The 21401-nt window shown below is 42.2% G+C and overlaps 1 protein-coding gene across 1 annotated transcript; it reads left to right on the top strand.

The window, feature by feature from the left end:
- Positions 1–21121, top strand: LOC137260013 (sodium-coupled monocarboxylate transporter 1-like). The gene is made up of 16 exons (XM_067797694.1): positions 1–427; positions 4623–4691; positions 5014–5065; positions 6857–6924; positions 8710–8790; positions 9517–9590; positions 9799–9939; positions 11332–11467; positions 11781–11866; positions 14480–14595; positions 15261–15331; positions 15534–15620; positions 16356–16534; positions 17518–17618; positions 18952–19076; positions 20145–21121. Exons 1-16 carry the CDS (start codon positions 89–91, stop codon positions 20337–20339), a joined length of 1920 nt encoding a protein of 639 aa, XP_067653795.1. The 5' UTR covers positions 1–88; the 3' UTR covers positions 20340–21121.
- The last annotated feature ends 280 nt before the right edge of the window (positions 21122–21401 follow it).

The raw sequence follows: 21401 nt of genomic DNA, 5'->3' as shown, positions 1-21401 counted from the left end.
AATATTTCTACAATGAGCGTTGACTGAGACGTCTTCACAAAATTTCGAAGCAGAGAATACACCCGATATAGGTGTAAAGTCTCCAAATATGGCGACAGCCTATCTTGGTGTGTGGGACTACGTGGTGTTTGGGCTGATGCTGCTACTGTCAGCTGCGATAGGAATTTACTACGCCATCAGATCAAGGAACAAAAATTCAACCGACGAATTTCTGATGGCTTCCGGGGAAATGAGCGTTATACCTGTTGCGATGTCGTTGCTGCTCTCCTTCATGTCCGCCATATTCATCCTCGGTTTCCCTGCCGAGATGTACACGCAGGGCACCCAGTTTTATATGCAGGTGGTCGGCAACATGTTAGGCTGTGTGATGTCTGTGTTGTTGTTTGTTCCCATGCTGTACCCCCTGAAACTGACAAGCACATTCTTGGTAAGTACGTCACCAACTCACCAACTCACCTTATATGTGTCGCGAAGTGTTTGATACCTTACTTTCGTAATAGGTTGTTATGAATGCGTTATGCATGGTAGGATCATACTGTTATTCCATAGTAGCCGTGAAGGTCCGGGGTAGAATAGGCCTTCAGCAACCCTTCAGCTTGTCGTAAGAGGCGATTAACGGGATCGGGTGGTCAGGTTGGCTGACTTGGTTGACATACGTCATCGGCTCCCAATTGCACAGATCGATGCTCGTGCTGTTGATCACAGGACTGTCTTGTCCAGACTCGATTATTTACAGACCGCCGCCATGTAGCTGAAATATTGCTGAGTGCGGCGTAAAGCTAAAATCACTCACACTTATCCCATACTAGATATTTAAACAGGAAGCTGTAGTACCCAAACCAGGCAATGTTAGCTGAAACAGGAAGCTGCAGTACAAAACCAGGCAATGTTAGCTGAAACAGGAAGCTGCAGTACCCAAACCAGGCAATGTTAGCTGAAACAGGAAGCTGTAGTACCCAAACCTGGCAATGTTGGCTGAAACAGGAAGCTGCAGTACCCAAACCAGGCAATGTTAGCTGAAACAGGAAGCTGCAGTACCCAAACCAGGCAATGTTAGCTGAAACAGGAAGCTGCAGTACCCAAACCAGGCAATGTTAGCTGAAACAGGAAGCTGCAGTACCCAAACCAGGCAATGTTAGCTGAAACAGGAAGCTGCAGTACCCAAACCTGGCAATGTTAGCTGAAACAGGAAGCTGCAGTACCCAAACCAGGCAATGTTAGCTGAAACAGGAAGCTGCAGTACCCAAACCTGGCAATGTTAGCTGAAACAGGAAGCTGCAGTACCCAAACCTGGCAATGTTAGCTGAAACAGGAAGCTGCAGTACCCAAACCAGGCAATGTTAGCTGAAACAGGAAGCTGCAGTACCCAAACCAGGCAATGTTAGCTGAAACAGGAAGCTGCAGTACCCAAACCAGGCAATGTTAGCTGAAACAGGAAGCTGCAGTACCCAAACCAGGCAATGTTAGCTGAAACAGGAAGCTGCAGTACCCAAACCTGGCAATGTTAGCTGAAACAGGAAGCTGCAGTACCCAAACCTGGCAATGTTAGCTGAAACAGGAAGCTGCAGTACCCAAACCAGGCAATGTTAGCTGAAACAGGAAGCTGCAGTACCCAAACCTGGCAATGTTAGCTGAAACAGGAAGTTGCAGTACCCAAACCAGGCAATGTTAGCTGAAACAGGAAGCTGCAGTACCCAAACCAGGCAATGTTAGCTGAGACAGGAAGCTGCAGTACCCAAACCAGGCAATGTTAGCTGAAACAGGAATCTGTAGTACCCAAACCTGGCAATGTTGGCTGAAACAAGAAGCTGTAGTACCCAAACCAGGCAATGTTAGCTGAAACAAGAAGCTGCAGTACCCAAACCTGGCAATGTTAGCTGAAACAGGAAGCTGCAGTACCCAAACCAGGCAATGTTAGCTGAAACAGGAAGCTGTAGTACCCAAACGAGGCAATGTTGGCTGAAACAGGAAGCTGTAGTACCCAAACCAGGCAATGTTAGCTGAAACAGGAAGCTGCAGTACCCAAACCTGGCAATGTTGGCTGAAACAGGAAGCTGCAGTACCCAAACCAGGCAATGTTAGCTGAAACAGGAAGCTGCAGTACCCAAACCAGGCAATGTTAGCTGAAACAGGAAGCTGCAGTACCCAAACCAGGCAATGTTAGCTGAAACAGGAAGCTGCAGTACCCAAACCAGGCAATGTTAGCTGAAACAGGAAGCTGCAGTACCCAAACCAGGCAATGTTAGCTGAAACAGGAAGCTGCAGTACCCAAACCAGGCAATGTTAGCTGAAACAGGAAGCTTTAGCTAGGATGTCCATCTCCATTCAAACTACACGTGGAATTTAAGCTATTGTACCAACACTGGTTACAAGCGGATGTTAGCTGGGGCGTTCATCCTGCATCAAGCTAATACAGAGAGGGTTAGCTGGGTGTCCACCTTGTACTATTCTAATCCAAAGAGAACATCAAATACATGTAATACCACTCGTAATCAACAAACGATATTGTGAACAGGTTCAAAGTATGCATGTCGACCAACAGAGAAAATGACAAATACTAAGTTAAACTTAATTAATAGACTGTTTGATGGAGTCTTCACCCGTACCGACTGAACGAATTCGAAGGCTTATTAGGTCTCCCATTTAGACACCTATCGGAACTATAGGGGGTATCAGAGGGCGCGAGAACTCGAAAGACATAGACAGAGAACTGGAGCAACAAATCTCTGAGAAACTAAATCACAGACGTTCAGCTAAACTGTTCACACTGTCCGAAACTATATCAGGTAGTGACAGCCAGAGCAAGAAGCCTGTACCAAACTAAATCACAGGGTGCTCACCGTGTACGAAACTAATGCAGTGAGTGTCAGCCGGTGTGAGAATGTGCCTACATTGCACGAAACTAATGCAGTGGGCGTTAACTGGAGTGGGAATTCAATGACAGAATGTCAACTAGGGTGACGGCATTGTACGAAACTATATCAGGGAATGTTTGGGAGAGTGAGAACTCTGCATAGAATCACAGAATGTCAACTAGGGTGTCCACCCTGTACAAATGCGCATCAGGAATGTTAGGAAGAGCGTATGTCCTTTTCCAAACATATCAGTGGGGTTGAGTAGGGACCGTCCACCCGGTAACCCTCTCACACAGGGTGCACTAATACAAACGTCAACCCTTATTATGACAGCAGACAGCAGTTTTGCTGTTGAAAACTAAGTCAACAAATGATAGCTTGAACATCGAGACAACACGTTCAGGATATCGGGAAACACCTAACAGTAAGGGAACCACTCTGCAATAACGGACTGTAAGTGACTGATAATAAGCAATAAGGCTCACTGATACCCATACTAAGGGGCGGTGGGGTAACCTAGTGGTAAAAGCGTTCGCTCGTCACGCCGAAAACCCGGGTTCGATTCTCCACATGGGTACAGTGTGTGAAGTCCATCTCTGGTGTCCCCCGCCGTAATATTGGTGGAATATTGCTAAAAGCGGCGTAAAAACAAACTCACTCACTCACCCATACTAACTGTGTTTGTGGCTAATGGCACACATGAGGAGCGATCGAGGGAAGTGTGCATATAATTTTCAGTATTCTACACAGAGTGAGTGAGTGAGTTAATATCTAGCTCTGGATAACATCGTACCAGTGGTTCCGGCATATCTTTTACCCTGACTTGATGCCATTGTTGTCATTGTTTGTTGTGTACGAGATACTTGATGACCTGGCTTTTGTCATGTATATTACCTGGGTGATACGCGATATACTGATATACTGTGTATATCTCCACCGACTGCTCTTACCGTGATTTTGAAGTGTGGCAGGGATTTACGAGAAGACAGTATGAGGAGGGACACAGTGATTTATACAAGTATAGTCTACCTTCGGTGATATACACGTACAGAACTGACCTTCCTGACCGGGGTGTTTGTTTCGGATATACACTAAATCTGCACTACGATCAGTGGGGGAATGTTGCGAGGATCATGTTGTGTCGGGCTGGTATGCCTTTATTGTATTTTTGTATAATTATATGTAAGATAGTTAATTCCGTGTAACAGACAGATTTCTGTAACACAGACATACCCTGCAGACATGATCACGCAGCATACACGCATCTGCAAGACAACGGTATAACAGACATACACCCTGCAGGCAAAAACATGTAGCAAACACACATCCTGCAGACAGACATCTGTAGCACACACATATCCTGCAGGCAAAACATGTAGCAAACAAACATCCTGCAGATACACAGTTGTAGCACATATATATCCTGCGGGTAGAAACATGACGTAGACACATATCCTGCAGATACACAGCTGTAGCACACACATACCCTGCAGGTAGAAACATGAAGCAGACACTTATCCTGCAGGGAAACAGATATAGCAGACACATATCCTGCAGACACACACCTGTAGAGGACACACATCCTGCATACAGACACATTTAACACTCGCATATACTATGGGGAGACTCTAAAGCATACTTCCCATAGAGCGTAGTAGGAGCCAACCACCATGCAGGAGACGTGTTGCTTCAGTGGTAGTATTCTGCAGTAATATCAGACACATGGGTGCACACACCTACACATTGAGACTACTTGTGTTGTTTCAGTATCTTGAGAAGCGCTTCGACTCCCGTGCTGCAAAGCTGACAGGGACAAGTATCATGATAGTGCAGCTGGTGAGTGGTTGAGTGGGTCGGTGAGTGGATTGACTGAGTGCGTTAGTGAATGAATGGGTGAGTGGTTGTTTGGGTGAGTGAGTGAATTTGTGTGTTCGTTCGTTCATAAGTGAATGGAATACTGAGTGAATGGATGCGTTTGTGTGTTGAGTCACTTGAATGGGTGTGTGCTTGTTTGGGTGAATAGATATGTGAATGTGAGTAAGTAAGTGAGTTGGGGTGGGTGAGTGGGTGCGTGAGTGAGTACGTTTCGCTTTGTGTATTTATACCCATTAAAAACAGCGTTTCTGCAGTAAATCATTCACAATCCTGACACTTTCAGGTGCTGTATATGGGAGTTGCATCGTTCGCACCATCAACGGCCTTAGAAGCGGGTATGTAGATATAATAAACAGATAAAGCCTTTTAAAAGTCCACAAGGTCTCTCACATTTGTTATTACATGTACTGGTAACGCCTTGTAACGGAATGTTTCGATATATGCATATGCAACCGATACTATGAATTCAGTTTACCGATATCGAACATCTCGAAGAACCACATGTCACAGACATGTCGGACATCTGAGGCAGACAGGGGCGGGAGATGTTTCACCCTCAGCTCGTCACGTCGAAGACCCGGGCTCGATTCCTCACATGGGTACAATGTGAAGCCATTTCTGGTGTCTCCTACCGTGATGTAGCTGGAGTATTGCTACAAGCGGCGTATATACGTAAAGCCCAGCTCACTCACGCTGTGACAAAAACATATCTTTATCACAACTCTTTCCACAGATCAACAGTTGCAGGACCTACGTGGGGAATCGAACCCGGGTCTTCGGCATGAGGAGCGAACACTTTAAGCACTAGGCTACCCCACCAACCCCACACACATACCGAAGCATGAGTCTCGTTAAACTTTTACAGACGATCCGAATTTTGTGAAAGTGAAAATATACAATACACATAAAACTTTGTTTACAGTAAATTACAATTCCTTGGCTCATAAGAAAATGGTCTTTACAAATGAATTTTGATTTTAAACTTAATATCACCGTATTTCTTTATTTTATTTCGAGGCTTCGGCAACATAACTCAGCGAAGAAATCACAGCCTGCCACTGTCTGATGAAGTTGTAAACCGATTCACAATCTGGCTAACTGGTTACACCTGTTATGTGCTTTATGTTCCTATTTAGTGGAGTTCTGCAACGCACAGTGGGATTAATATAATATCAGTTCCGTACCAGATCGGTAAATCATACTAACGACAGAGCCTCGTTTTGAGATTTTCGTGATTTCCAGGTTTCCCTTTTTTGCCAGAGCTCGGTGTACGACAGGCTTGCAAGGATTAGCGCAGTGTTGCAAGTTACATGTGCTTAGACGCATCAAACCATACTGATTAATATCTATACATCCAGTGTTACGGTTGATGATTTCCTGTGAGAAAACATTCCTTCAGAACCAGCAAAATATAACAGGGAGAAGTCTAAGATATACAATGCTTTGTATTCAGCAGACAGAAGCAAGATACAAGGACTCACAAAACAGATTTCTAGTACAATGCAACTGAGTCAAACATAAAGTAATGGGTCACGGAATATAATAAGCACTCACCAAAGTCTCGGTTTTCAGTGAGAAAGAGTTCTACTAAATGTTACTCAGAGAGCGGGGTCTTGAATGTAGGATTTCGTTGACGAAGAGGCAGACCGATGTATGAGGGCCGAATAATGAACACAACTCCAGTATAACTCCGAGTGTGTCCGTGTGTGTGTGCCGTCAATGCAACAATCGTCCTTGTATATACAGTCACAGATTCTTGAACCTTCGAGGACTGTGCCACCACACCGCCATTAACTTAGAACTTTCTCGTTCGGCCTTGTATTGACCAACAGTCGAAAAACATACTCATGTACAGAAGAGCATGTAAAGGGAGGCAACTCTAAAACGCTACCTTGATAGGCGTGCTGTTAAAATACTATTACCGTGATACGAAATGTGACACATAATAAGTATCATTCAAAACTCTAAACATTGTGGCCCAGTAATAACTATGACTTAATCAATCATAATACAAATTATAGAAAACACCAGTTAAATGAAACGAGACTGTTATGTAATCAATGTTTTGACTTGCACGAAGACAAGGTACGTGCGATGAATGTCTGAACTTATTGTATGTGTTTCAGTCACCGGGTTTCCGACGTGGGCTAGCATCATCATTGTGGGTCTGGTGTCAACTTTCTATACCTCACTGGTGGGTACAACACACTCAATAATAGTTGTGAATACGACAGTGGAGGCAATTCTGATACAAATGGTTCAATTATCATAAAAAAACCCAAAACAGTTGGCTGTCTCAAGCGTCGCATTGTGCTCTGTTACTTCCCTTTGTCATGCTTCGATGCGCTGATGGTCGGTTCGGGTTAGAGACTTGAGGTTTTGCTTGCTAATATAGCCACCGTATGCATAGGTTTGACAATGAAAGAAGGCTGGCTGTACGTGCGCCTTTGGAATCATACACTTCAATGCGAGCGCATCGTGAGACATTATACATCTCATATCGTCTCACATGTAGAACAGTTTTAATTGATCCGCATATAGGAAATACACTGAGTCAAACTAGAACCTTTAGTAATTATATAGTATTTCAAAAGAAAGGACGTAAGTATGTGGTATAGAGGTTGTCATTTATTTGTTCAGCTCAGTGGGATGAAATGAGAATAATCACAATGCCAAAATTCGATTCCATGTGGTTACAGAATAAATCAATAAACGGCGTTGACAAAGTGTCAATTCACGTCAAGAAATTAAATCTGATGTTTCCAACATTCAGTAGCGTGTATAGCAACCTCGTGCGTTCACAACTGCCGAACAGCGCCTCCCCATGGACTGTCTGATGTGTGTAAACACTTTATTGGAGAGTCGGTGATATGGTTCTTGCAAAGCAGCACCAGGATCCTTTAAATGCTGGGGTTGGTTCCCGAGAAAGCACAAACGTCTACCAAGAGGTGTGCTCGATTGGAGTGAGATCAGGTGACCTTGACGGCCATTCCAAAAAGTTGATTCCTGCTTTCTACAGGTAATTACATGTCAGGATGGCTGTACGGGTTCTGGCATTGTCATGTGGAAAGTACAGGCCTGGGTCATGTGCTGCCACAAATGGAATAAATTCGGGGTCTAGCACCTGGTCGCGGTAAAAGACCCAGCCGCAGAAATCAGGAACGTGCAATCACACAGACCCATGCCCTCATCCTACCATCAGCGAATCTGAGGGTAAATCTTGATTCATCGCTGAAAACAACTCGATTCCAGTCTCCCTGAGAATTGTCGTCGATGACGTCGCAAACCCCGACGTTCATGTGATGGCGTCAAAAAGGTTACGCGATATGGTCGTCGAACACAAGGGTGAGCAACCCACAGCCAGTTTCAGATAGTTTGTGCCGTCAATAGACCAACAAACAGCTCATTTCTAGTTCCTGAAGCCGTCAAAAACGATTAATGAGGTGACGTTACACAATTGTGACGGTCCTCGCCTACCTTGCCTTGGGCGACCAGCAGTGATGCCAGTTTGTTGCAGTCGAGTCTGTTACTCATACACAGTCCGACGGCTGCACTTCATGGTCCTTGGAACGTCACTTACTGACGTTAACGCTTCTAGCACGTTCACCTGTATGGCGCGGTGTAGGAATTGGCCACGAAGCATACTTTGATAACAAAAGTCCTGTCTATTGCATCGAGCGGCGTTTTAATGTATATCCTCAACGATGATTGGATGATGATTGAATAGTTGATTGAGTCCATCACGTAGACGATGGACTATCACTTTATCAAAATGGAGTTGATTTACAGATACAATATATCAACCAGCTGTTCAATTACCATCAAATCAATCTGTTTACAATTTGTTGATATTTTTTCCGGCAGTGCAACTTGCTAAATTACTTGTTGTTGCTATTGGTAATCCGCTACTTTTTACTAGATAATATGCACATATACTTTTATTCTTTGGTCATGGTTGTCTCATGTCTTCTCATTATAGGGTGGAATGAAAGCAGTTGTGTGGACAGACATGTTTCAATCTGTGGTGATGTTTGCCGGACTACTAGCAATAGTCATTCAGGTATGACTGCAGAAAAAAATATTAGTTTACAATATAAAAAAAATATTAGCATTATTTCATTATCAAAATATTACATCGATATATAAACATAATATCACATAATTGATATAGGTCCGTTTGAGTTCGTTTTACTACCAGTAGATTAGCGTTGTTGAAAACAGTAATAGTGCAGTAAAGTTCAGCTTCTCGCTACTTTACATATGCTGAACCAGGGAGATTAAATTGCACAAACGGTTATCGAGTTAAATTCATTAAATAGGGGAGCAGAAAATGCGGCGTTTGAGCGAGGAATACATACACCGGGAACATTAAATCATCTGTACCTTCTTTTTTGCCAAATAAAGTTAGGACATTTGCTGACGATTCCTGGTCAGGGAGATATCAAATGACAACCTTGTTTCAGCTGTTTGGACACACTGACAATCTTTAAATTGGTATAAGGTCTATAATTTATGGTAAGTGGTGGAGGAAGCAAACGTTACTCACCCGTCTGTTCTGTGGAACTTAAGTTCAAAGGTGTACATTGGTTGGTCCAAGAATACAGATGCAATATATTAACGATAAAAATAAGATACTGGGTTGAATCCTTGGAATTGGAACATTAATGGCCACCGCATTTATAATCCATGGTTCTCACGTTTAAAACGAGCCCAAAATAACTAGATTGGTAGACATTAAAGGTAGCGTTCATCGTGTGCATAGTAAAATATCTATACATCATTCCAGGGATCCATCGTGGTTGGAGGCATGGAAGAAGTCTGGAGAATAAACGAAGAATGGGGAAGAATAACTTTCTTTGAGTACGTACGAAATTTCGCTCGTGAACTGTTGGTTTAGTAGAATCCAGATCATGCTCGTAAGCCTGCGTGCGTGTGTGTCCGTATATCCTGGCGTGATATTGCTGGAATATTGCTAAAAGTGGCGTAAAATAATACTCACTCACTCTTCGTTAACATTGACATGACATTATTGGCAATCTGTTCACCCACTATAACATGTATGTTTCAGCTTTGACCCAGATCCAACTGTCCGCCAAACATTCTGGTCACTAGTCGTTGGTAGTATGGTATCATGGACAGCGACCTTCGGGGTTAACCAGGCCAGTGTTCAGCGTTACTGTTCCCTGCCAACACTCCAGAAGGCAAAAATGTAAGATGCAGTGATGCACAGTGAACGGTGTATATGGCAGCCAGAATGTACAAAAGTACTTGCACGCTCTGTATAACAACCCATATGCAGATTCGGGTTAGAACTGGTCATCTTGTCGTAAGAGGCGACTAACGGGATCGGGTGGTCAGATGTGCTGACTTGCTGACATATGTCATCGTATCCTAGCTGCGGAGATTGATGTTCATGATGCTGATCACTGAATTGTCCGGTCCAGACTCGATTAATTACAGACCGCCACCATATTGTTGAGAGCGGCGTCAAACCACCAACCAACCAAATCGGTGGAACCTTTAAAGATTAATCAATAAAAAAATAATTAAATATCACAAGCAATTGACATTTTGTCGTAGGCAAAAGATTCAGCAAACAAATGGGGCAACATGTAGCCTGTTCCCGTCCCCAAATACAGGTGTTCAAAACAAACTCTCTTCAACATTTACAAATACGTAATGATGCATACAACTTTCTGGATATCAACTAATTGTACATTTTTACACCGTAATCAAGATGAAATAGCTATTTAAATTGATAACGGTGAAACAACTTACACCGAAACATTGCTCTATGAAATGCACAAGAAGTTGTTATCAAGAGAAAAGTCTTGATAGATATTTATGAGTCAACACCTTAATTAACATGAAGCTGTAATCCATGAAGTTGTATGCTTAATCGCTGAGTTACAGACCTCGAGAATACCGATCAAACAATTACAAATACGCACACTGGACGCCCGTAACCTTTACAGTGAGTAAGTGAGTGAGTGAGTGAGTGAGGTGAACTTTAGCGTCACAGCAGCAATATTGCACCCAGATAGTGACGAAACATGTCAATACACAATACACATAAGTAGTTAATTAGTCATGGACGTACTGTAAAATAACTAGAGTATGACAAAAAAAGACTTAAAACTAGCTAGCATGTAGCTTTATAAAGAGAAAAAATAGGTAATACCATGTAAACACTGGCTATTCCCAACAAGTGAAGGTAGATCACCATACTAGGGGGTGTGGGAACTTACAGTAACCTTTACAGAGCGTCAACTGCAGAGAACACACTGTTCAAACAGATACGTTTTTAGTATAGAATGGCATTTAGTGATGACATTGACGTGAATTACACCAGATGTTCACGGAAAGCATTACCATGGAAACAGATTTCGTTAACACAAGCGTACAAAGGCCGTAGACCTCCCCCTTGTTCAAATAGTAGTGACAAAACTCTTTCCTCTTCCACAAAAAAACACCTCAGCTGAAAAAAAACAACAGAAAAACAACAGATACGTTTTGTTATACAATAGATAAGAAGGTGCCCTCCATATACCTGAAACCGTAGCGTTATATCAGATCGCTGACTAAACAACCTTTACTGCAGGTCTGTGATGCTGAATGTAGTGGGTGTCTTATTTCTATTGACCATCGTCTGTTTTGCGGGGATCATCATCTTCGCCCATTACGCAAAACTGGGATGTGACCCACTGTCTGCAAAATACATCAGAAACTCAAACCAGGTGAGAACTGATAGAATGGTTATCATTGTAAGAATATACAACAAAACTATTTGGAAATGTTTCATTTGGCTTGAAAGGACTGACGCGACCATTTAGATAATATGTCTATTTTCATAGAGCACATGGACTAAAAGGTAGCCGTTTGTTTCCCATGCAGATTACAAGAGAATATTCATGTTAGTCCTGTTCTGTGGCCATCACCTAGTAGCTCAAACCTTACAGGATCATACATAAAACTCTGCTGTCCCACGAAGTCTTGTTTCCTTAATACCACTGGAACGGTGTAAAATCTCACTCACCATTTTCCTTCTAGCTGATACCTTACTTTGTGATGGACGTGCTGGGGTACCCTGGTCTCCCAGGATTGTTTGTCTCTTGTCTCTTTAGTGGAGCACTCAGGTAAGATCTGTTCTTTATAAGTAAGGACTGTTAAGTTTAGCGCAGAACTCAGGTAGGAACTAACCAGCTTAGTGAATCCCTCGGCTAGGAACTGTTTAGTGGACCCCAGGTAGAAACTAATCAGTTTAGTAAAGCCAACAGCTAGAAACTGTTTAGTGGACCCCCAGGTAGAAACTAATCAGTTTAGTGAAGCCCTCTGCTAGGATCTGTTTAGTGGACCCCCAGGTAGAAACTAATCAGTTTAGTGAAGCCAGCAGTTAGGAACTGTTTAGTGGACCCCCAGGTAGAAACTAATCAGTTTAGTGAAGCCAGCAGCTAGGAACTGTTTAGTGGACCCCCAGGTAGAAACTAATCAGTTTAGTGAAGCCAGCAGTTAGGAACTGTTTAGTGGACCCCCAGGTAGAAACTAATCAGTTTAGTGAAGCCAGCAGCTAGGAACTGTTTAGTGGACCCCCAGGTGGAAACTAATCAGTTTAGTGAAGCCAGCAGCTAGGAACTGTTTAGTGGACCCCAAGGTAGAAACTAATCCGTTTAGTGAAGCCAGCAGCTAGAAACTGTTTAGTGGACCCCCAGGTAGAAACTAATCCGTTTAATAAAGCCCTCAGCTAGGAACTGTTTAGTGGACACCCAGGTAGAAACTAATCAGTTTAGTGAAGCCCTCGGCTAGGAACTGTTTAGTGGATCCCCAGGTAGAAACTAATCCGTTTAGTGAAGCCAGCAGCTAGGAACTGTTTAGTGGACCCCAGGTAGAAACTAATCAGTTTTGAGGGGCACCCAGGTAAGATATAGTCAGTATAATGGAACACTCAGATAGGAAATGTTCAGTTTAATGGCGCACTCGGGCAGGAACTGTTCACTGTGGAGAAGTTCTCTGGTGAGAAGTACTCAGTTCTAAGGTTCTGTTTAGTATGGCTGACCGATCTGGTAGAACTCATTTAAGGGGTAAACATTTCTAATGCAACAACTAATGGCACAGGTTGTACCTTCGTACTTATTGTGTACTGGAGTCACCATTATCCAGGAAGTAATGTTGCATCTACCCTAACCGACAAACGAGGACATTTGCCCATCAGAACAATTCCCCACATGACATTTCCTCATATTGACATTTACCCACACCTGCTTTGTAAATGTTATGTGGACACCTGTCCGTACATCCCAACAAACATCACCATCCGCCATGACGTAAGCGTGCATCTACCCTACCCCACAAACATCTCCATCTTCAATGGAGTAATCTTGCCTCCAACTTAACCTGAATAACATCACCATCCGCCATGACGTAAGCGTGCATCTACCCTACCCCACAAACATCTCCATCTTCAATGGAGTAATCTTGCCTCCAACTTAACCTGAATAACATCACCATCCGCCATGACGTAAGCGTGCATCTACCCTACCCTACAAACATCTCCATCTTCAATGGAGTAATCTTGCCTCCAACTTAACCTGAATAACATCACCATCCGCCATGACGTAAGCGTGCATCTACCCTACCCCACAAACATCTCCATCTTCAATGGAGTAATCTTGCCTCCAACTTAACCTGAATAACATCACCATCCGCCATGACGTAAGCGTGCATCTACCCTACCCCACAAACATCTCCATCTTCAATGGAGTAATCTTGCCTCCAACTTAACCTGAATAACATCACCATCCGCCATGACGTAAGCGTGCATCTACCCTACCCTACAAACATCTCCATCTTCAATGGAGTAATCTTGCCTCCAACTTAACCTGAATAACATCACCATCCGCCATGACGTAAGCGTGCATCTACCCTACCCCACAAACATCTCCATCTTCAATGGAGTAATCTTGCCTCCAACTTAACCTGAATAACATCACCATCCGCCATGACGTAAGCGTGCATCTACCCTACCCCACAAACATCTCCATCTTCAATGGAGTAATCTTGCCTCCAACTTAACCTGAATAACATCACCATCCGCCATGACGTAAGCGTGCATCTACCCTACCCTACAAACATCTCCATCTTCAATGGAGTAATCTTGCCTCCAACTTAACCTGAATAACATCACCATCCGCCATGACGTAAGCGTGCATCTACCCTACCCCACAAACATCTCCATCTTCAATGGAGTAATCTTGCCTCCAACTTAACCTGAATAACATCACCATCCGCCATGACGTAAGCGTGCATCTACCCTACCCCACAAACATCTCCATCTTCAATGGAGTAATCTTGCCTCCAACTTAACCTGAATAACATCACCATCCGCCATGACGTAAGCGTGCATCTACCCTACCCTACAAACATCTCCATCTTCAATGGAGTAATCTTGCCTCCAACTTAACCTGAATAACATCACCATCCGCCATGACGTAAGCGTGCATCTACCCTACCCCACAAACATCTCCATCTTCAATGGAGTAATCTTGCCTCCAACTTAACCTGAATAACATCACCATCCGCCATGACGTAAGCGTGCATCTACCCTACCCCACAAACATCTCCATCTTCAATGGAGTAATCTTGCCTCCAACTTAACCTGAATAACATCACCATCCGCCATGACGTATTCTTGCATTCACATGAACCCACAAACATCACCATATGCCATAGACTAATCTTGTATCTCCTTGCAGCTCCACGTCCTCTGGTCTTAACGCCCTGGCTGCTGTGACCTGGGAAGACTTCCTGAACCCGGTCATCGGGCAAAAACTGTCCGAGGGGCAGAAAACACTTGTTACAAAATTCCTGGGTTGGTATGAGTTATATCGTATTGAGTACACATAATTGAAGTGCATGAGGGACTATCAAACCTTCTGATATGTGCATGATATAAATACATATATGGTGTTATAGAATGGCTAGTTTCATTCACATTAACGCAATATTGACATTTACATATTGCTAGTTTCAGGTCACGTGACATTTTATCACTCATTTTATCATTTTTGACACATGTTATGTTGTTGATCACTAGATTATCTGGTGCAAACTCGTTTATTTACCGACCGCCATCATATAGCTGGAATATTGCTGAGTGCGGTGTAAAACTAAAGTCACTCACTCACTATGAATACATAGCAGGAGGTAGACCCCATCAATATCATAAACGCTGCCTATTATGGCTAAGAACAACTAAAATTGCATAAAGAGTATATAAAAAATGCAGGTATAGGGGACATCCAGTGATAGTGCAGAGCAAAAGACGCCATTTTAAAAACACCAGTGGCGGCTGAATTGGCCAGAAATAACCCTCTGCGGCCAGGTGAGCCATTACCTGTACTACTAGACTAATGAAATGATGGCTGGTTATTGATACCTGTAATCGTAAGGACACCCACGAACATTACTCCTGTTCGTCTGTCTTGAAAAACTCGCGTACCTAACAACAAAACCAAATAATACTTTGTCTTCCAGTATTGTTTTATGGTGGCGCTGGTGTCGGGATATCTTTTATGGTAATGAATTTAGGAGGAACAGTGTTACAGGTGAGATGGAAAATTCTCGACAATGAATATGAATTTGATATTAACAACTCAAAGTAAACGCATTGATAAGACATTGCCAGTTCGTTAAAATGCTGATATTGCCAAGTATTTAACCATATTTAATGATATTTCAGAATATAATTTTCCAACGATTTGATGAACAAATCAGGGAATGAGAAATGTCCTTTATGTTTTCCTTAAGGCGTCAATGAGCTTCACTGGGGCTGCCGCCGGGCCTCTGCTGGGAATGTTTGCTTTGGGCGCTTTCTTCCCATGGGCCAACTGGATTGTAAGTTGAAAATCCAGCATAGCTGACATTTTAAAACTACCTGCTCAATGATGATGACTACGAAAACAGCGAGGAGAAGGCAGTCTCATTACCCATTTAGACTGCTTTACTCTTAATCACAGTTGCTTCAGAACCACTATTCTGTGTCACTTTATTCTGCGTCTACTTTCAAGTGATTCTGCCCTATCTCTCTACACACTACGTATCTACCTTGATTACTTTATCACATATTGGTATAGTTTGTAAAATATTCCCAATTAAAGAATGAATGAACAGTTTATTTATAATTATTGTCATCCACATGGTGCAGTGGTCAGCCGTATTCTTGTGCATCTTACATTGCCTTTCACAGGGAGCAGTGGTCGGTTGCATTCTTCCACAGAGTGCGGTGGCCTGTGATATTCCTATTTATATATTGGCTTCTACATGATGCAGTGGTAGTCGGTATTTTTGTTTATGCGATATTGCCTTCCACAGTGAACGATGGTCTGAGATAGTCTTGTTTATGCTATATTGTCTTCCACGGACAACAGTACTCAGTGGTATTATTGTTTATGCTACATTAATATTGTCTTCCACAGACAACAGTACTCAGTGGTATTATTGTTTATGCTACATTAATCATTGTCGTCTGCAGGTAGCAGCACTCTGTGGTATTCTTGTTCATGCTACATTGTCTTTTGCAGGGTGCAGTGGTCGGCGGGATTCTTGTTCATGCTACATTGTCTTTTGCAGGGTGCAGTGGTCGGCGGTATTTTGGGGCTGGCATTCCCCTTATGGATCAGCATAGGAGCCTACACTATTGTAGGAGCGCCAAGTAACCTTGAGTTTCCTACGAACAACTGCAGCGTCCCCAACACAACCGACGCTATGACAACAACAATGTCCTCTATTGTGACAGCTGACGTCGAGTAGTGAGTGACATAGTAGCATTGTTGTCAACACACCTATGACCAAACTCAAACTTAGTCTAAATGACACATTTTCATTATGTACTATATAAGTTATTGAGCTCTGAGTTCAATTCTTTTTGTCCGTATCCACTTGTAGTTGATGAGAGACTGAGATTAGATAACCTCGATAAATAATAAGAGAGTGAGTGAGTGAGTTTTGTTTTACACCGCACTCATTAATGTCCCAGCTATGTGGAAGCGGTCAGTAAACAAAAGAGTCTGGACCAGACAATCCGGTGATCAACAACATGAGTGTATTAAAGCTCAAACCGATGTTCTGTGTATTTCATCAACATTTTGACCAGTTGGGAAACTTTTTAGAAAGCGCTGTGAAAACGTGTTGACTAAAATATGATTGTAAAACTATCATGAACCAAAAAATAGACTGAAAATAAATTTACTGGATCAACCTATCAGTGGGTCTCGCTTGGCGTTTTGTCTTGTCCGTGTGACTAACGGGATCGGGTGGTCAGGCTTGCTGACTTGGTTGACACACGTCATCAGTTCCGAATTGCGCAGATCGATGCTCATGTTGTTGATCACTGGGTTGTCAGGTCCAGACTTGATTATTTACAGACCGCCGCCATATAGCTGTAGTATTGCTGAGTGCAACGTAAAAGTAAACTCACTAACTCACTCAGTATGTGTATCTAGGCTCTGTGCACAGTGATGTCACCTCATCTCTTCTCCATCATGTTCCAGCACTGGTGTCTCAGCCTTGTATACAGTATCCTACCTGTGGTACCCGTCAATCGGAGCAACCACAGTGGTCCTTGTTGGACTCATGGGTTGTCAGGTCCAGACTTGATTATTTACAGACCGCCGCCATATAGCTGTAATATTGCTGAGTGCAACGTAAAAGTAAACTCACTAACTCACTCAGTATGTGTATCTAGGCTCTGTGCACAGTGATGTCACCTCATCTCTTCTCCATCATGTTCCAGCACTGGTGTCTCAGCCTTGTATACAGTATCCTACCTGTGGTACCCGTCAATCGGAGCAACCACAGTGGTCCTTGTTGGACTCATCGTGAGCGCTATAACAGGTCAGTTACCATATACATATATGGAGATCCCCGCTCTTGTTCCAAACTATCTGAGAAGACAAACACACGTCCAATCACGTAACCTTATTTCATGTACGTCTGGTTAATTTGGGCATTTGACCCGGTTGTCTGGGGAAAACCACGGCATAGCAAGTATATCTCACTGACAGTATCCTTGTATATAGAAAATCTCACCCAAGTGTCTACTGATATCAAATATATCAACATGACATAGTTGATACAGTAACAAATAGCTGAGTCTTTCCGAGGATGTTTTTACCATTGTCAACGACACGAGGGGGAGAATATATGGAACAGAATATTCAGTGGAAAACGTATATCTCTTTACACATCACTGGCATTAGATTTGCAGTGCAACGATGTCACAGCATTGTGGCGTCATCAAGTTCATGACGTCATAGCATTGTCAAAGCATTGTGCAAAATCTACTGTCAAAGCGATATCTCCTAGGCGATATGGTCTGATCTCACACAAGCGATATCTCCTGTGGAACACTATTTTGCAGAGAGCATGTATAACAGTGTTTATTAGCGTGTTCATGAGAAGTTAACATGTTCTAAGGACTTACACATATCTTTGAGATTTCACTGTTTAATATTCTCTTTCGTTTGAAATTTCTTTTTCAGATTTCTTAGTACGTAAGTTACACTTGCTTAAAGGTCACATGCAACCAAAAAATTAAAGAAAATGATAACACACAGTTATCACTTATTCAAGATATATAAAATGCATTGCTGATAAAAATAATTGCAAATTGACCCCAAAAACCAATATTTTGTACGAAGCAGCCGCAATACCGAACCCTGTCAGAGCCGGTGTGAGTGCATTCAAGTGTAACGAAGCCTTTTCATTGGTCACTGGTTCATTTGGTGATGGCGTATAAGCTATAGATGCTATTTTGTTTTAAATTGTAAAGGTCAGTAATTGAAATTGTGCATTGCATATTGTCATTAGGAGACAGACATGCAGATATAATAAACCAGGCATTGAATGTCCTCTGTGACAGAGTCTGCTTGTCACAATCAGCATGTTTTTTGTTAATGAAAAGAGTAGATTATTTACTTGGTTATGTACACAACCGGGAGTAGACTACTGCACACGACCTGGGCTACTTGAACTCCGGTCTCGTGGATTTTTTTCATTGCTTTTTTGTCCAACTCTGTAGGTGGAATTGGCACTTTAATGATTGATTTCAGAATCTGTAAAGTTGTGATTTACGTTGCATGTGACCTTTAATTGTATGCTGAATGATTTTGAACCTTGACGATGTCGATTTCACCGAGGATCATTCCCTCCCTTCCTATACTCGCAGGAATGAATAGGATTGGTGATGTAGACACCAAATACCTGGTACCTTTCTTCGACCGACTCATCTGCTGCCTTCCCGGCCCCGCCAGCAGGTGTCTCCGCTGTAACCAGGAGTTCCGAGACCCAGAGGTATTGCTCAGCGTGTTCAACTCAAATAGTTTGGGTAGTAAAACAATCAAGATGGTTCGCTCAAGGATTTGTATTCATCATTGATGTCAGATTACTTAGTTGAAGTTGGTGACCTCGAAATACACCTCCAAGTGATACGACCAAATGATGATTGGTTGGACGCTGTTATTGTGTCAGTGAAACAAGTGATGAGTTGGTCACCGAGTCTGGTGTCAATGAAAGAGGTGATATGTTGGACAATGTATTTTGTTACTAAAGCAGGTGATTAGTTGGACACAATTCATTTTGTCAGTAAAACAGGTGATCAGTTGGTCAGAATGTATTTTTGTCACTAGAACAGGTGATTATCAGTAAAACAAGTGATCGGATGGACAGAATATATTTTGTCAGTAAAATAGGTGATCAGATGGACAGAATGTATTTTGTCACCGAAACAAGTGATCAGTTGGACACAATGCTTTTTGTCAGTAAACCAGGTTATCAGACAGACAGAATGTATTTTGTCAGTAAACAGTTGCCCAGATGGGCACAATGTATTTTGTAAGTAAAACGGGTAATCGGTTGGACAGAATACATTCTGTCATTAGAATGGGTGATTAGATAAACACAATATATTTTGTCAGTAAAACAGGTGATCAGATTGGGAGAATGTGTTTCGCCAGTAAAACTGGTGATCAGATGGACACTGTGTATTTTGTCAGTAAAACAGTATATCGGCCAGTTATTTCTGGAGGATACCATGCTTTGATCCAGGGACGGCATACTGAATTCACATCCTCACATCGCAACAGCCCTGTTTTGTGATAGAAAGATTAAATAGCTGGAAGGTGATGAAGTTGCAGCTGAGTTCGTCTTATGATTAGGGTGTTATTAAATTTGTACCCCAGGTTGGCCAGTTGTGTGTCCGTGTGTGTTTAATTATTTATTGCTTAACTTGGTTGTTTTATTTTACACCGTTGTACCTAAACCTATCGTTACCGTACTTTGTAAAGGTCTTAAATATGTTTGTTTTTTTTAAATTGGGCCACTATGTTTTTTGTTTTTGTTTTTGTTTTTTTTGTTTCCTAGGAAGCAGCCTCCGAAAAGAAAGAGGAAATAGTGATACCAGCGTCTGGGGATGGGGACGTCAGTTCCTGCAAGGAAAAGTTACCCCTCAGTGAATCGGGACATATTCTTGAATACGGATCATCTCATGTAGAGAATAACGAATCCAAATCCGGAATTAACAACCCAGGATTTAATGATGAGAAGCAAGAAACTTAAAAGATTTAAGTCTGTATGATACGCTTATAACGAGCACGTTTATAATGAACTGGCGGATATAAGGAACTGTTTCGGGGTCCCAGGCACTTGCATAACTCTGTCCGTAACGAATGTGTACAGAACTGAACTAATATAGATGCTCTTTTTAAATCTTACAACCCTAACTGTCACTGACTCTCCAACTCACCAAATGTTTGCAATTGAAAGTGTAGGTTTGCTGAAAAAATCCCTCTTTTCTTGCACCTGTACTATTGTGTCATAAGTTTGTCAGGGTGAGTGGGTGAGTTCGTTCATATTTATGGGCAATATTGCAGCCATATCGTGACGAGAACATTGTCAAGTAATAATTGTGAAAATGAATGAATGCAAGAAACTAAAACCCTGTTGACGAAGAACAGTAAAACCACTAGTAAATATCAAGGGCCAAGGGGTGGTATAGTCCAAAGAGTACAGATATTAGAGGTAACTATTATTTATTTATTTTTATTCGTTTATTTGCTCATTTGTCGAGTAATTACGTCATAATTTAAGGCGGTAACTCTGGACTGTTTAATTCAGCACAGAAAGGCCTCATAGTGCATAACATTTCAGCATGTATGTTGAGGATTATTCTTTTATTGTAAGACAAATATACATTTCAAACACTGATGTTGAATAATTTTGTTTTGCATAAAAATAAACATCATGTTTTCGCGCACACTTCCCCTTTAAGTCAAGCAGAATAGTAATTTCTTTTTGAACAACATAATGTTGTGTTGAATAAATTATATTGTACATTGAGACTGGAGATATTTGTTTTAAGTTAAACTATGGGACCATTGAAAAATGTTCGTCAATTAGAGTATGTGTGATGTGCAATAAAACCTTCCCCCAAGAAACACAACGTTTGACAGGCATGAAGAACTTGAAGGGTTGGCAAAGACACTTCAACATGGGAAAAACAAGATGGCAAAGGCATCAATATCCCTAGCAATGGCAAAATACTTTCCATGATTATACCCACTAGTACTGATTACAGCATGTCAAATGTTTTGATTTGCACATGGCAGAGTGGAAGCAGAG

This window comes from Haliotis asinina, chromosome 13 (assembly GCF_037392515.1).
Source record: "Haliotis asinina isolate JCU_RB_2024 chromosome 13, JCU_Hal_asi_v2, whole genome shotgun sequence".
Taxonomy (NCBI): Eukaryota; Metazoa; Mollusca; class Gastropoda; order Lepetellida; family Haliotidae; genus Haliotis; species Haliotis asinina.
The sequence above is the reverse complement of the archived record's forward strand: the minus strand, read 5'-3'. Positions and strand labels throughout refer to the sequence as shown.

Coding starts and splice junctions, on each gene's coding strand:
- LOC137260013 (XM_067797694.1), top strand. CDS start 89: ATGGCGACAGCCTATCTTGGTGTGTGGGACTACGTGGTGTTTGGGCTG. Junction 428..4,622: donor AACTGACAAGCACATTCTTG/GTAAGTACGTCA, acceptor GTGTTGTTTCAG/TATCTTGAGAAGCGCTTCGA. Junction 11,468..11,780: donor ACATCAGAAACTCAAACCAG/GTGAGAACTGAT, acceptor TTTTCCTTCTAG/CTGATACCTTACTTTGTGAT.